The sequence below is a fragment of the Myotis nattereri genome (genome assembly GCF_964212035.1).
Source record: "Myotis nattereri genome assembly, chromosome: 7".
Taxonomy (NCBI): Eukaryota; Metazoa; Chordata; class Mammalia; order Chiroptera; family Vespertilionidae; genus Myotis; species Myotis nattereri.
This window is the reverse complement of record NC_138082.1, coordinates 32,305,869-32,323,310: the sequence shown is the minus strand read 5'-3', so window position 1 is coordinate 32,323,310 and position 17,442 is coordinate 32,305,869. Positions and strand designations below refer to the sequence as shown.

At 46.4% G+C, this 17,442-nt stretch overlaps 1 protein-coding gene across 1 annotated transcript in view; it reads right to left on the bottom strand.

Annotated features, from left to right (window-relative positions):
* Nucleotides 1–17,442, bottom strand: part of INPP5D (inositol polyphosphate-5-phosphatase D) — a 94,678-nt gene that overhangs the window by 26,833 nt on the left and 50,403 nt on the right. The window contains exons 6-13 of the mRNA XM_081095252.1: nucleotides 16,467–16,554; nucleotides 12,470–12,550; nucleotides 12,238–12,309; nucleotides 11,115–11,238; nucleotides 6,844–6,950; nucleotides 4,894–4,996; nucleotides 3,167–3,363; nucleotides 2,601–2,718 (exon numbers count right to left, since the gene is read on the bottom strand). Coding sequence (XP_080951378.1) covers nucleotides 2,601–2,718; nucleotides 3,167–3,363; nucleotides 4,894–4,996; nucleotides 6,844–6,950; nucleotides 11,115–11,238; nucleotides 12,238–12,309; nucleotides 12,470–12,550; nucleotides 16,467–16,554 — 890 coding nt within the window. The remainder of the gene's footprint in view (nucleotides 1–2,600; nucleotides 2,719–3,166; nucleotides 3,364–4,893; nucleotides 4,997–6,843; nucleotides 6,951–11,114; nucleotides 11,239–12,237; nucleotides 12,310–12,469; nucleotides 12,551–16,466; nucleotides 16,555–17,442) is intronic.

Genomic DNA, 17,442 nt, shown 5'->3' with positions numbered 1-17,442 from the left:
GCAAGGGGATGGTCAGCAGCCTTGGGTTCTCTGAAGGGCCGAGGGAGGAGGTTGCCAGTGTAACCCATCCTGGCATCTCCCCAGTAGGGGCTCTCAGTCACCACACAGGCCATGTAGGCAGGATGCGAAAAGCAGACAGAAGCCGTGGGAAGAAGACTCAGGAGGAGGAGGAGCCAGGGGTGCGGGTGTGGCGGGGTGGGGGGTGACCTTCTACCCAGCTAACTCCAGGTTCCCGTGAGACCAAAACCTGCACCTAAACCACCTCTTTTTCTATCAGCTTTACTCTCTTCTAGACCAGCGGTTCTCAAAGTGTGTTCCCTGGCCCCGCAGCATCAGCATCACCCGGAAATGTGTGGGAAGTACACATTCTCAGGCCCTGCCCTGGACCGGCTGGATCTGGGGTGGGGCGCAGTGCTCTGGGTTTGCCGAGTCCTCTAGGTCAGGGGTAGATGAACACTGGTCCACCGCCAGCTAAAAATGGTTTTTACATTTTTAGAGAATTGGAAGAAATCAAAAGAAGAATATTTTGTGACACATTAAAATGATATGAAATTTAAATTTCAGAATCCATAAACAACATTTTATTGGAACGTGGCCACACCCATAGACAGAGCTGAGTGGGTGCAACAGAGACCTGCAGAGCCTAAAATATTCATGATCTGACCTTTTAGAGAAAGTCTGCCAACCTCTGTTCTAGGTGATTTTGATACATGAAGTCTGAGAACCTGGTCTGCCCAATACAGCAGCGATGAGCCTACGTACAGAGCCCTTGAAACGTGGCTGATCCAAACTGAGATGAGCCCTGAGTGTCAATGACACATCAGAAAAACAGAGTGGAAACTCTAATAATTTTCTTTATTGAATGCCTATTGAAATGGCAATCTTTTGAATGTATGAGGCTTGATAAACTTTATTATTAAAACTGACTTTGACCCTAGCTGGTTTGGCTCAGTGGATAGAGCCTTGGCCTGTGGACTGAAGGGTCTGGGTTCGATTCTGGTCAAGGGCACATGCCCAGGGTGTGGGCTTGATCCCCAGCAAGGGGCATGCAGGAGGCAGCCGATCAATGATTCTCTCTCATCATTGAAGTGATATGAAATTTAAGTTTCGGAATCAATAAACAACATTTCATTGGAACATGGCCACACCCATAGACAGAGCTGAGTGGGTGCAACAGACACTGCATGACCTGCAGAGCCTAAAATATCTCTTTCTATCTCTCTCTCCCATTTCCTTTCTCTCTGAAATGAATAAAAATATATACCTTTAAAAAATTGATTTTGCCTGCTTTCTTTAATGTAGCTAAGAGAAAATTTAAACCCCCCACATGGCTCCCCTTCTGTCTGGGCTGGACAGCCCTGGGCAGAGCATGAGCTTTGAAAGGGCCTTGGGGATAAGCCGGGACCATCTCTTTGGGAAGGGGCAGGTGGGGGAGGGGGGTGGCCCAGCAGAGACGGAGCAAGCACTAGAAAGAGGTTCCTGGGCAGTGGAAGGGCGTGGGCTTCACGAAAGGGCAGCTACTGAGACAGGAAGGAAGGAGGCAAGAGGGGGTGTGGACCCAGGCAGGTGTGGTTTGTCAGCAGAAAACTTGAGAGAGCTTGTCAAGATGGATTGCAACAATTCTTCTATTTCCTGTTCTTTCTGAGACTGTCCTGTCCCTGACTCCAACCCCAGAAACCACTGGCCTCACCCTCACCTCTGCCCTCACCCACGTGAGGCACCTGCCACACACACTCACAGACAGAATCACACAGAAAGATTCATGTGTACACTCACTTATACACTCACAGACTCACACTCATGGGGTCCTCTGCTCTTATTTCGATTCTCTGAAGCACCCCAATGAGTCCTACCAGCTCAGAGTCACATCCCACCCGAGTCAGTCTAGATCAGGGGTGGGCAAACTTTTTGACTCGAGGGCCACAATGGGTTCTTAAACTGGACCGGAGGGCCGGAACAAAAGCATGGATGGAGTGTTTGTGTGAACTAATATAAATTCAAAGTAAACATCATTACGTAAAAGGGTACAGTCTTTTTTTTTTTAGTTTTATTCATTTCAAACGGGCCGGATCTGGCCCACGGGTTGTAGTTTGTCCACGGCTGGTCTAGATCCAGATTGGGGTCGGCAACCTACACCTGTGGCCAACTCCAGCCCACAGCTTGTGTTATGAATAAAGTTTATAGAACAGCTCCTCCCATTCATTTCATGCATCTGTGTTTGTTTTTGTGTGACAGCAGTGGGGACGAGGAGTTACATATGGCCCACAAATCCTCAATTATTTACTCTCTGGTCCTTCACAGTAAATGTGCTGACCCCCTCCTAGGTCCCTGACACTCAAGGTGGGGCCTATGGATCAGCACTGACACTACCTGGTTGGAAACACAGGAAGTCAGGCCCCACCTGACCTGCTAAGTCAGAACCTGCATGTCAGCCAGATCCCTGGAGTGCTGGTGTCGACCCAGATGAGTTTGCCCAGGACCAGGGGGTCTCAGGATCTGAGACTCCATTTTTAATCTGGGGACGTCCCAGTGGGGCCAGACAGGATGGATGGGCATGTTGGCAGGAGCCTGCTATGAATAAGATGGCCCTCTCTGCTCACCCAGAGTGTTGGCGATGCCCGTCTTCACGTTGTCGGTGCAGATGTGGCTGATCCGGTTCTCGTGCTCAGGCTTGGCCAGCACCACAATGCGAATGTTCCAGAGGGTGTGGATGGCGATCTGGTGGGGAGGACAATGGTGTGACTCTCGGCCAGGGCGTACTGCTTGACCCCGGAGCAAGAGATTCACACCTAGTCCTCACCTCCCAGGTGTGGAGTTCCCTGTCTGTAAGCCCTAAACTTTGGGAGACACCTGAGGATGTCCCACAGGTGACACAAAGTATCTTAAAGATGAGAGCCGGGACTGACGAAGTTTCAATGAAGTAAAGCACAGGTAGGGCAGAGGGAGGAACCTGTCACTTTCAGCAACACCCATGGGCCCCATCAATTTCTGAATACAGGTTCCCTTCTCTGGCCCTGGAAGGTAGGGGAGAACCACTGAGCACCCGGGCAACTTTGTAAGTTGAGAGTTGACATGCTGAGCCCACCATTGCCTCTAAGATGTCCTGGCTGGCCTTGCAAAGCCCGCTCCCCTAGATTCCCAGCTGGGGCCGTGGCCAGCTGCTCACCATTTTAAAAGTAATGCTGGTGATTTCTTGCAGGGAGTTTTTGAGTATCTCTAGCCACTCCTTCTCCCCCAGGGGGTCCTCCTGGGTGCCAATCACGTAGATGTCGTGGGGGATGTAATCAGCAGAGTCATCCCGCGTCTTCCCCTGCCCCTTGGAGAGAAACCAGGACGTGATCTTCTTGGGAGGGGGGGCGTTACCTTCAACAGCAAAACCCAACACCAAGTGAGTCACAGGTACATCAGAAGAATTCAAACAGAGGTGGGGGAAGGATTGGGGTGGGGGAGTCACACAGACATGAAAACCATTCAGGCCACCCAACAAAATACCTTAGATGGAGAACTAGGCACTATCATCCCCAGATACATTTCTTTTTAAAGATAATGTGAAGTTTAAAGGACTAGAAACATAGAAGCTTCCACATGGTGTCTTGAACTAGTTGCACATGAGGTCAAACACCAGCTGGTCTTTGAAGCCACATTGGGAACTGAGAAACAGTCCTTGAGGAATATACATTCTGTTGTCAAGATGACCCCGAAGGCTGACAGGTTTGGGATGGGGCTTCTAGCCCACGGTTGGGAGACAACAATGGCTTCCTTGCAAAAGAGAGATCTCAGCCAAGGTCTGATGTGAGGGTGTTAGCCAGAGAATCAGGAGGAGTGTGTAGACGCCCCTTCACTCCCTCCTTTCCCGATGCTGCTGGGTGACTATCCACTGCTTCAGGACAGGGTGGGCCTGACTCTGTTCCTGACCAGGTTGGGGAGATAGACACCCAGTTAAGTTAGAATTTCAGATAAACAACAGATAATCTTCAGAATAAGTATATCCTATGCAATATCTGTTTGTCTGAAATTCAAATTTAATTTGGCATCCTATATCTACTTAATTTTCATTTTGAGCTGAATACTCACATTAAATATATAATTTACAGTTAGTATATAAATATATATTAGTATATAAGTATATAGTACATAGCTAGTATATATCTAGAACGTATTTCTAGCTGCAGAGTTATACTAAATATTTAGTAAAATTTACATTCAGCATATAATATTTATATATTTGGTATATAATATATATTTATGTATAAATATATACATTTAGTGAAATATATAGTTAGTATATATAGGGTGTCCCAAAAAATGTATACATACTAGGTCTGTAGATTCTACTACATTTTGAAAATGAAATATGTTTTAATAAATACTGCCTTTATAATTATTCAAAGTGTGTATACATTTTTTCTGGGACACCCTGTACTAGTATGTATGCATTTCTAGGTAAACACCTATACCAAAAAATTATTTGTTATTTACATGAAATTCAAATTTAATTGGGCATCTTCTCTCTCTTCTCTCGCTGTCTCTCTCTCTCTCTCTGGCAATGCTACTCAAGGAAGTTCTTTCTTTCTTCGGGTCTGGGGCCCCTTGGCGGGCTGGGCTGCCTAAGACTGGCAGGTGTCCGAAAGCCCCTTCAGCTACACATGAAGATTCTTTACCTAATATTCTCCAACTTAGATACACAATGTAACCCACTGCAGTGGCTCTTGGGGTAAAAGTCCCAGGACTCGCCCCCTTACCTATTGTCTCAAGAAAATGCTAGAAGGGAGGCTGTGCAGGTGGGCTGGGGTCGGGGAGACGGGTTCCCCACCCCCGCTTTTGAGGATGCTGGATGCAGGAAGCAGAACCCACGGGGAGGCGACAGGAGGGAGGGGAGGCAGCTGGACCTACCCATGTTCCAGGTGCCGATGAAGATGGTGATCATATCGGGCTCCGGCTGCTCCGAGTGCTTGTTTTTCATCTGCTGCAGGAGCTGGCAGAAGCCTTCTCTCTTCTAGGGATTGAAGGGCAGACAGACTCAGAAGGGCCTCTGCACCCGCACATTACACTCTCACAGTGTTTGGCCAGCTTCAGGAAAACTGGGAGGCACACAAATCAATCCGCACTTCCAGGCGGGCAATGGGGAAATGGATCCCAAGACTAAGAAAGTGGCTGTTCTGTGACCAGCCGTGCCGCGGCAGGGACCAGACTCCAGGAGAATATTCAGGAACTGGACAAGGGCCCCACCATGTCGAGGAACTATAGCATGTGTTTCAATATGGAAAAAATGAGAAACAACCTTAATGTCCAATCTTAGGAAATGAATTCATAATGGTATTCTGGGTCATCCACACACTAGAATACTATAGGGTTCAAAAATTGTGGTGCAGAAATACTTTGTCAAGAAGGATAGATGGGCAAATATATTGTTAAGTATAAAAAGCCTGTTGACAAAACAATATGAGTAGCATCATTAAAAAATATATTTTATTGATTTCAGAGAAGAAGGGAGAGGGAGAGAGAGAGATAGAAACATCAATGATGAAAGAGAACCATCGCCTCCTGCCTGCTCCCTACCGGGGGTTGAGCCTGCAACTTGGGCATGTGCCCTTGACCGGAATCAAACCCGGGACCCTTCAGTCCACAGGCCGATGCTCTATCCATTGAGCTAAACCAGCTAGGGCAGCATCATTACATTTTAATAAAAAAACACAAAACCCATCCTGAAATATATTGTCCAAGGTTTACTAGTGGTAGACAGGCATTTCTATTTTAAATTTCTTGCTTATTTGTAACTTTTCCACTAATGAGACTAGATGACTTATGTAACGAAGATAATTTAAAGTGAAGAAACTAATTGAATAGAACACAGGAAGGCTGTCAGAGCCTCCTTAGTAGTCTTTATGTTGTTATCCCGGAAACCTGCCTTTAGTTTGGGATACTCAAAATTTAGAGCCTCAGTTTACTGCTATGTCTCAACCCTTCTGAGCTTGCAGCATTGGGTAGCACTGGTTTTAGGACCTATGTCCCTGTGCCCAGAAGGATGCCCAGCCAGGCCTTCCATCATCTGTCTGGCCCCACTTTTTTGTTTCTCCCAGCCCCTTCCCTATCATTCCCCATAGTCCTCCCCATCCTCTTGGCCAGTTTTGGGCACCCTCAGATCCCGCCCCCCACTGGCTTCCCACCAGCCCAACCCTGCCATGTCACCCAGAGGGCACTGTGAACCTGTACTGGGAGCCCTTGTCCCTGAGCCTTACCACAGTGCCAACGTGTGACCAGCTGACACCGGATGCCCTGGGAGCCCTTTGTGTCCTGCCTCATAGGCTACAATGGTGGGTTTCGGCCCCTGGTTGGTATGTCAGAGGTGAGATCAGGTCACAGAGAACCCTGCCCAGGCGATGTCCGAAGTCCCCGCATATCCCCATTGGCCTGCATTACCTCTCACTCCAAGAGCCAGTCCTAACAGGCACCTTACTTCTGGAAAACTGAGAGGCACACAAATCAATTCGCACTTCCAGGAGGCCGTGTGTAGAAATGAAAAGAGCACAGGTTGGGACTCAGGTTTAAATAGGAGGTGCCCCAGAACACTTCCTAGTACAGCTCAGGGAAGCTAACGGCCTCCCAGTGGGCCTGGGTAAACACAGTAATAAAAGATGCATCCTCTTGGGCAGACAGTGTGAAGGAGGGGAAAGACAATGGGGCTGTGACTGCTCAAATCCCAGCTGGGCTCAGCTTTCCCAGGTGGAAAATGGGTTGTGAGAACTGAGTGAGCTCTCGGTACGAACTTCTAGGCACAGAGCCGGCCTTGGAAAACATGCATCCCTCATTCCCCTCTCGGCTATCTTAGTAATCATCACTTACTTTGGAGTCAGCAAAAACATATTCCTTCCGCACGGTCTTCTCCTTCTCTGTTTCCACCAAAATCACCAACTTGTTCAGAAACTTCTGAGACTTGATGAGCTGCAGGACTTAAGAGAAATGCAAGTTCACTTATTCATTCACCTACTCATCACCCGCTATGTACAGAGTGTCCACTACATTCTGGCATCTGACCATCCACAGCCCTGACTCTCCCATCCTCAGGCAGAGCACCAAATGTGTGCCTAGTTTCCCAGGTCCCTTTGTCCCTGGCTGCTCTTCCAGGGAGAAACTCATGCTTAGAATGAGTGGCAAGAGGTGGCCTGGTCGGAGCAGAGAGACCGTGACTATCGTTTTCTCGTCTTCCTCCCTTTTCCCCCTTTCTTTATTTCTTTATCCTCCTCCCTGTCTCCTTTCCTACTTTTGCTTTGCTTTTAATTTATAACTAAATTAACATGTTTTATTTCTATCAATGATTAAAAGACTCAAGTTGTTCTATAAGATTTGTACATATAATAGTACCCCTCCATCTCACCTCCCTTTAATGTTCTGCTTCCTAGAAACAACCACTTTCAATTCTCTTAATGGGTTCTTTTGGAATTTTACTCCATCTCTAAATAACATGTCTATATTGATATTTCCTGGTGTTTCAGATTAAAATATTTCAATATTTCCTTTGCATATTGACTTCACACTATGGAAGATGACTGTTTAGCTCTCTTTCACACATACAGCCTGTCCCCCCTCTCGCCATCCCCCTGCCCCCACCAATTCATAATGCCGGTCCCCCTATCATCTTTCCAATAATTATATCATAATTATGGCTGGGTAACTAGTCAGTGTTTTGTATTGTGACTATAAAAATGCTACCGACAGAGAAGTCCTGATTGTTTCTCTACACAGATTTTTGTTTTTTCCTGGAATTAATGATCGCCATGTTTTTTCATTGGTCCTAACTTTGTAACTCTCTTTTCCACATGATCAAGCACTTTTTATCAGTTTTATCATCCTGGGGGAGCCTCTCCCCGAGCCTCTGGGCCTTCTCTTCCCTAGAAAGGTGATCTCTGGACACATAGTCATTACCTTAGGCCTTCCTTATTCATCATCTAAGAACCCATTCACCTGTCTCTCTTGTATTACATCCCATTTTTTTGGATCTCGTGTCTTCCTCTTTCTTGGTTTATGCCCTCATTTTGGTAGAGCAACATCTCTAGTAGCTTCCCAAGAAAGGGGGAATAGGTGATAAATGTTTGGAGGCCTCGCATGTCTGAAAACTTTACCCTCACGCTTCACTAACAGAACCCTAAGCCTGAAATAATTTTCCTCAGACCCTGGAGGCCTTGTCTCATCATCTCTAGCTTATAGCATTGCTATTGAGCAACTCAGTGTTGTTCTGATCTGCCTGTGTGCGTGAGTTCACACAGTAGGCCTGACTGCTATCCTTGGAAAGCTTGCTTTCCAGGTGGCCCTGGGCTGGCATCTGGAACTTGGATTTGGGGAGGGGTCCCAGCATTTGCTGAGCTGCTAAAAGTAGCTCACGGTGCCTACGTGGTACGAAGAACATAGTTTAGCCTGAACCCCTGCTCTCCTCCTAGGAGTCTGAAATTTGGGTAAGTGCCAGGCAAGAGAGCGTCTACATGACCAGCTCCAGTAAAAGTCCTGGACCTGAATCTCTTATGACTTTCCCTGGTAGACAGCTCTTCACATGTGTGTTCACACCTCATTGCTGGAGCAACTGTGTGTCCCATGGGACTGCACCAGGAGCAGACTCCTGAGAATCACTGAACCTGGAGGTGACCTTGGGGACCCCAAACACAGTCTGTAATTCTATCTTCTGCGTGTAAGTTTTCAGGATCTTTTCTTTGAATGCAGTGCTGTAAGCATTCCCAATGTTGTGTGTGTATCAGGGTAGAACAATTTCCTTTGTTGTGCTGGGCACTTGATGGACCGTTCCCATCCATCTGGAAACTGGTGTTGTTCAGTACTGAGATTTTTCTTAAATTATTTCTTTAATAAATTTTCTCACTCTCCATTTTCTCTTATTGACACGTTATTTTGATAATGAACCTACTAAGTGGTCTTCTAATTTTAAAAAATCTTTTCTATTATTCCCTCACTTTGTCCATTTGTTCTACTTTCTGGGAGCTTTCCTCAACTTTATCTTTCCACCTTCAAGTTTTTTTTAAAAAATATGCTTTTATTGATTTTAGAGAGAGGGAGGGAGAGAGAGAGAAAAAAACATCAATGAGATTGGCTGTCTCCTGCATGCCCCATACTGGGGATCGAGCCCGAAATCTGGGCCTGTGCTCTGATCAGGAATCGCACAGTGCTCAACCAACGGAGCCAGCCACACTGCCAGTTACAAAAGCCACCTAAACACACGGCCACATGAACTGTGGCATTTCACTGGTCTAGAGCTCACTCATTCATTCACTCAGTATATATCTATTGATCACTTACTCTGTGCTAAACACTGTTCTAAACTGGTGGTAAATAGGTCAGTGCCCACAAGACAACATCTCCAGCCCTGACTTTGGCATTCAAGGCCCTGCCCCACATCTGGGACCCCATTTCTTTCTGCTCCTCTCTTTAGGGCCACAAGTAACATGCAATTCCCCTAATAGCCTGCTCTATTCTTTGCACATGCCAGTGTCTTAGTCCAAGTGCCCTCCCTGCCTCATGCTTGGTGAAGTAATTCTTCAAAGCCCAGACAGAGCTATCTCTGTGGTATGAAGCCTCCTTGCACCACCCAACAGCTGAGCTAATCAATCCTCCTGCCAGGCCAACCCTGCCTCTGACATACATTCTAAAACAAGCTCACATGTCAGCTTCTACCTTGAAATTGCTAATGCTTTGAAGGAAAGTCTATAAGTCAGATCTGGCCTTTGGAAGATGTTCAGAAAAAAAAGTCTTTGAATTAAGCTGACAAGACTTCACAGTGCTTTTCAGAATCCTGGGAGGTATTTCTTTCAACCCAGAAACCTCAAGGTTTTTTTTTTTTTTTTAGAACAATCAGGCACTCTTTGATAATCTCTTCACTCATGGTAGGTTTCTCCTTCCTCTTCTCAGAGTTGGGACCGCCCTTTCAGTTTTAACTCACTTTCTGTGACAGGTAAGAGGAAAGTATGGGTTTAAGCTGATCACTTTCAACACAGTCCCCTCCTGCTCAAACGCTCAATAAATCCCCATCTCTCCTGCCCAACTCGGCAGTGGACAGAGTGGTCCTGCCAAACACTGTGATCTCAACTCTGCGTGAGTATGACGGCCTGTCACAGTCATGTCTAAGGACTTCATTCCTGATCCATCTTCGCTGCTCTATTCTGCCTTCCTCACAACTACCCTGGATGTTTTCCTTCACAGCACTTAGTCAATAGCTGACATCATTGTGTTGAGAGACAGGATGGGCAAAAGTAGGTTTACACTTGTGAGTATGCAAAATAGAGTTTAATCTTGTATTATTATTGTTCATTAATTATTGTATTGTATTTAATATGAACAACTGTAAACCTACTTTGCCCCACCCTGTATTTTGAGTATTTATGGTCACTCAACACTCTGGAATGTAAGTTCCGTGTGGGTAGAGGCCTTGGATCCCCAGTGCTTGGCCCACAGTAACTTGCCTATAATCATCTGGTATGTGAACATTTCCCATTGTACTGATGAGTTTACTTGATGGTAGAAAGCCTCGGGTGTTGTGAGTGGCTCCAATATGCTAGACTCCTAAGGAGCCTTACATGCAGATAATTCAGTTAATCCTTTTCAACCTATTTCACAGATGAGGAAATTGAAGTCCAGTGCAGTTAAATTGTCTAAGGTCACACAGCTGCTAAGAGGCAGAGCTGGGATGTGAATTTGAACAGTTTGGTTTCAGAGCCCCTGTACTTGAAACTGTCTCTCAGTCTCTGTTACAGTAAAGATGCCGCCTGATTCAGGCCAGAGCCCTTACGCATGCAGGGCTCTGGACCAGGCCCTGGGAGGTGACTGTATGCATCAACCTGGCCCCCACTGGGGAGGAATGCATCACAGAGCTGCCACATGTCCCCAGGATTCAGAGGAAGGAGGCAGAATGGACAGGGAAGGCCTCAGGAAGGAGGGGCCCTGAGAGGTGGGTCCTAGAGCTGGGTGGGGGGTTCCACAGGCAGGATGGGGCAGAGGGTATCCTAGCATAGGGGTGGCATGTGCCTGGCAGGACGTGCATCCTCAGCCGCCTGTTGCTGACCAGTCATCAGTAAGAGCACTAACAGATGAGAGCATTATGGGTGTGAGGGTCTTACTTTTCTTGTGGCTGTAGAACTTGTCCTCAGAACCATCCTTGGACTTCTTAATGATCAGTTTCCCAGTCTCAACATCAACTTTGAGCTGCAATTTCTGAGGAAGCGCCAGAGACTCTGACTTCACCTATGAAGAGGAGGAGAAGAGAAAGGAGGGGTTAGGGGAGGGGAAGAAGAGTGGGGAGAGATGTAGGTTATCTCTTCTCTGTCCAGGCTTTCATGAGCTCCTCATCCATATGGCTGGGCAGCCCTTGGCCAATTCAGCCTCGGTGTCCCATATTGGGCCACCTGGTTTCTATTTCTAAGCCTCCCTTGCCCAGGGTCATGCACCCAGGTTTCCACTGGCAGCTCCCAAGAATTGCTAAAATGTGGCCAGTCTGCTGTGTGCACATTAGTTCTTCTACCAACAGGTTTGGTGGAGGAAACAGATGAACTACTGGAAAATTATTCATTCACTGCCTAGTCTGACAACACTCATTAATTTGATGTCGTCTACTTCCAGGAAGGATTTTACTAATAGAATTAAGCTCCTGAGCCTTGTTACAACTAATAACTGAACATTGATTGATAACAATTAGGAAAAATACAATTGCCATGCTCAGAAGATAGAATTATCATCAGGATTAGAAAGGATGTTGTGGGGAGGGACATCTTGGGACCTCTTGTTCTGTGCTTCTGAATATGGGACCAGGGCTGCAATGGATGCATCAGAATCTCTGGGGATAATTAAGAAAAACAAATTTCTGGGCGGAGCCTGTGGCTTTTAACTCACTCACTCCTGGGGAAATCATGGGATATGCATTTTCCCCCTAATCCTCCCTTAAGGCACTATGCAGCCAGTTTGAAGGTCCCACTTGATGTCACTCACTACCCCTGTTGAGGACAAAGTTTAAGTCATCTTGGGCCAAGAGAATCTTTCCTGAGGAGCCTCCCCATGAAGGAGATTCCACAGATTCATATGGCACCCATTCTAAAGCTGAAACATCTTCACAGGTGGCTCCACTGATGGCTTATCTCAGTTGCTGGGCTCCTTGACCTTGTACAGGTGAGCCCAAAGCCCTCCTTCCACAGGAAAGAGAATGTCCCTCAGCCTCCAACTGCAAAGCACAAGGGCACAGCCACTTACCTCAAAGGTGACTGGAGGGATGAGGGAACGCCGGTGGGAAGACTCGGGTCCCTCATGCAGCAAGGCCTTGACCTGTGGGCATAAATGTACAAAGCCATTGAGGCTGGGAGGCGAAGGGAAGGCAGCATCTTTGGGGCAGTCAAAGGGAGCACAGTCTGCATTCTCTGAGCAAAGAGGGGACCAACGAGATGCCAAGAGAAGCTGTAGGAACCCCTCTCCCCTCCCCAAGTACCTTATCTTCAATAGAGGACAGTAGACTTGTCAGTTGGCTGAGCTTGGTCACCATGTTGATCGGATTAGCCTCACCAGGCACCTGGGAGATGAGGAAACAAGCAAAGACGGACACAGTCACAGAGGACCTGTCACTGAGGGGTGTAACACTCAGCGCTTTCCAGGCCTCATCTCATTTCATCCCCTAACAACCCCAGGAGTACTGTTATTATCCCCCTTTGCAGATGAAGAAATCAAGGATATTTCTAATCACCTACATGTATCATGGCCAAAAAATAAGTCATTTTTCCTTCCCTCTAAATCTGCTTCTCCCCAGAGTTTCACACCTCATCCACTAATTTGCTTAAACAAAACTCTAGGATTGGCCTTGACTATTACCTTCCTCTTCCTACGTCTACTGCATCGCTGCTCCTGCTCTTCTCCCAAAATAGAGCCACCCTACTGCTGAAAGCCCTTGACTAGTTGCTTCCCACCACAGGGAAACTGCTTACCCTGCCCCCAGAGACCATATAATCTAATCCTCCATGCCCAGACACTCTCAGCCTCACTTCTGATCTTCCCATTGCCTTAAGCTACATTTTCTGAGGAATCCCCAGAGACATGAATTTCATCTGGGAAGGCCATCCCCTATCACTCAGGTCTCAGGTCCACAAAGAGGTCTTCCCTGACCACGCTAAAGTAGCCAGCCACAGTCATCTCTACCAAATCACCCTGCTTTGTTGCATATCAATCACCACAATCATTTATTTGTTCACTGTTTCCCCTGCTAGGAAGCAAGCTCCATGAGAATTGGGACCAGAGTGCTCTGTTCAGTGCTGCAACCTTGGGGCTTGGAACAGTGCCTGCCCAGGGAAGATGCTCAATACAATTGTTCAAGGTGTACTTGAGGCCCAGAGAGCTGAAGTTACTTGTTGGAAGTCGCACAGCTAGTGAATGGCACAGCAGGACTTGAATCCTGTTGACCTGGCACCAAATCCACAGTCTCAAGCATTTATTCCCAGAACAAACTTTTCTAAAGCATCTATTCTGTGCCAGACACACTGCCAGTGCTGCAGGTACAGAGTTAATAAGACACCCCTGCTCCCCCCCGCCCGCCCCCCGGAAGTAGAATGAGAGTCAAACATATGCATGATTAATTGAATACCAAGCAGAACAGAACCAGGGTTATCTCCAACCAAGTGATGCCTTTTGACCCCACCCTTTGCTTTTGACCTCAATTTCCCACCCAGCCACGTTATATACTACTTCTGCCATCAGTAATCAACCATCACTCCAGCACCACCATCTGCAGCATCACCATCACTCCCCTCCCCACCATGACCACTGTCATCTCCATCAGCACCATCACAACCACCTCCAACCAGTAGCCACACCCCCACCACAACTATCACCATCATCATCACACCTACCAACACTTTCTCTGACTGCTTTGGTCAATCAATGAGACAGTTTAGGATCCCCTTGTTTTAAGGGTTTTCCCATAAAGGATTGAAAAGAGAACAGATTTTAACCCCCTTATCCTTCCTCTTGGACACTTGGAATTACCTGCTTGCTACCTGGGATAGTCACCTGGCTGTCATTTTTTCTTCCCTCTAAGTAACAGTTTTAGGCTGGTGTTTTTCACTCTCTTGCTGAATCTGTGTCTTTTGGAGCAGGCTTGGCAAAAACTCACAGACTATAAATGAAGTTCCTGACAAACCGGGGGTGAGTTCTTGGACTGGAAGGTGTGAGAATGATGCTAGAGCTTTGTCCATAGGTCTGAGTCTTATTCAGTGGAACACACAGGAGGATCCAATGAGTTCTTACAACACTGTTCAAATCCATCTTAATTTGAACATATTCACTCATCTAATCTGCATGTATATTTATTCTTATAATCCTTATTCTGCAGGTGGGGAAGTTGAGTCAAAGTGATGAGTCACCTTGTCCAAGGTCACACAGCTAGTGTCCCCCAGAGATTTGAATGCAGATCTAACTCAGTGGTGGCAATTTTGCCCCCCAGGGGACATTTGACAAGTCTGGAGACACTGGGGTTGTTGCAACTAGGGTATGCTAATGGTGTCTAGTGGGTAGGATGTGTTAACAACCAATAATGCCACAGCATAGTCCCCCACAGTAAAGAATGATCCAGCCAAAATGTCACTAGCCTGGGTGTTGAGGACATAATTCACAGCTCTGCCTAGAAGTGGGTGAATTGGTCTGAGTACCACCTGTGGGTTTACATAAATTGACGAGTTATTTCACTTTGCTTTTCAGCTGACTTTTTAAAGGAGGGTGTGGGCTCCAAAGTCAATGACTCTTCTTTCTCACATAGGGCAGACTCGGGTCTTTCCTCAACCTTCAGGCCAGCAGTCATTTTAATAATGTTACATTTTGTATCCCCCAGGCAGTCTCAAATAAATTCTACACAGGGGTCCAGGAGTCTTGTCCACCTAAAAGCAAGGGTCTCATGTTGGTAAGAGTCCAGCACACTCAGATGGCTCACATGTGCAATTTCACTTAGCGCTTTGTGGGTGTAAATCTTTCTGGTCCAATTTCCACAACATACTGTATATACTGTTCCACCACTTACTTGAAGGAGTCCTATGCTCCTCTGTGCCCCCAAAAGTAGGAGATAGCTCTCCCTGGAGGGACAGGTGTCCTCCCTGCTCCTGAAGGCTGAGACAAACCTTATCATATCTGGGAATCCGGAATGAGAGAGCTGTGTCAACAAGCCTATCTCACCTGAGCCCAAGCCCTGCTTACATTCATTTTATTTTATTGCTTAAAGTATTCAAAGAGTAGTACATATGTCTCCTTTTTTCCCCCCTTGACTTTCCCCCAGCCTCCCCTACCCCGCAGTGTTTTGTGTCCATTGGTTATGCTTATATGCATGCATATATTCCTTTTAATAAGCAGTGACTTTCTCTGTCTTGTCAGTTTCTCACAAATGTGTTTTTCTAAAAACTATAAAAAGGTGCCTCATTTGATCATTTCTTTGAGCCTCGTTTTATAACCTGAGCATCTCACTGTGGCTTTCCCATATGCATGTGCCAAATTGTTTTTTCTCCTGTTAATCTAGTCTTGTGTCAATTGTATTATTTTATTACTAGTCCAGCAGTTAAAAACTAAAGAAGGGTCTAAGGGAGTGAATGCTCTCCCTTCCCTAATAATGCACATGGCCAACTAGTCTCTCAGAAAATCCATTTCCCTTCCAGCGGTGTGGACAGGTGAGCCCTCGTGAGTTCCTGGTCCCCACACAGCCAAACCCTGACTTCACCAATCAGCTCTTTGCGTATCTGATATGCAAGAACACACATTCCTCGTTTTGAATGTCATTTTCTGGTTACTAACGAGGTACGGTCGAACATCTTTTCATGTGTATGTTGGCCATTCCAAGTTCTTCAGTAAAACAGTCTTCCTTATATCCTTTCTCCATTTTAAAAAGTGGGTTGTTTTGACTGAATTATTTATAGACTTGAAAAAAAATACACGTTAATCCTTTGTCTCTTATCTTGGCTGCAAGTACTTTCTCTGAGATACTAGTTTCCTTGTTTTTAATTCTGCAGATGGCACTTCTTGTCACACAGATCTTTGCTCAAAGGACACCTGGTCTTGGCCCCCAGCTAGGCCGGGAGCAGGTGACTGTGGTGGGAGGGAGGTGCATGTACTCCTTGCTCTTCCTGGGGCAAAGGCAGGATCAAGAATTTAGGCACCTCATGTGTTTCTTTAGGTTTCTGAAGAAAATGTTGGGAAGAGGCCCTGCCACCTTATTTAGTACTAATAAGTTCTTTTGCTGATGGGTGCATAATTTAAAATCTTTATTTCTCAAATCAAAATCAGGCAGTGGGAAATGCCTTAGGGGGGTGGCGTGGGGGGGGGATGGGCAGAGTTCTGTGGCTCTCACCCTTCACCCACAGCATACTCTGACAGTCCAGCCATCTGGACTCTGGCAACCTCGATAACCCACCCCCAACCCCAGTTTATCAAACTCATCTTTCCAACCTACAGAGCCTTACCTGAGGCCGTGGACGGAGGCCCGGGGAGAGCTGCTGGTCAAACAACCTCTGCAGAGACTCCAGGGAGGGAAGGGTCCGGGTGACTTCTCTGGGGGCAGGGGACAAGGTGAAGGTCAAGGATTAGTAAGGACTCCAGTGTAGGAGACTCTGGCTCCATCTGAGCCCCATTTGGCAAAGGCAAGAATCCTACCCAGAAGAACAAGCCCCTGCAAAGATGCAGGCCTGCCCATCCCCCAGACCTCCACTCCTTCCCATCCCACACCCAGCGGCGGACCAAACTGGAGTTGTGATTTGTAGACCTGATTTACCTGTGCTTAGTCATACAAGGCCTGTAGAAAATTTTGATCTAGAATCTCAAAACTACTTTGAAATCATTTAGTAACCCATGGTTCCAACATTTACTGTTACTAAGAATCACACACACACACACACACACACACACACACACACACACACAGTCACACACATATACCTGTGTTAAAAATGCAAATTTCTGGGTCCCAACCTGATTTGGTCCGGAATCTGCATTTTAAATATGTGCCCCAGGGCTCCCTGTGCTGGAAATCTGTGCTTCCTGGTTCAAGTCCCGTCCTCCAAGCTCAGATGGATGCCCAGAGAGACTTTCCTTGGCCTGATCCTTGATGAGCCAATACTAGAGCTTTATGGATTCTTCCTTCCCTTCTCATCTTTCTCAATTGTTGTCAGCATGGTGGGCAGACAATTTTGAGTTCTACTTTTCACTTACTTCACCAAAAACTGTTAATGTTTTTACAAATTTGACATTCTAGTGGTTTCCAAATAATCTATGGGCTAAATGTGCCCAAATTGTTGTAGATATTTAGATTATTTTAAGATCTTGGGGATCATAAATAAAGGCTTCTCTGAACAGCTTTGTTCATATAGCTTTTCCTTTCTTATTCTCAATTGCAATTTAAGGATAACCAGAGATTACAGCGCTTGGTCAATATTTCTAAGC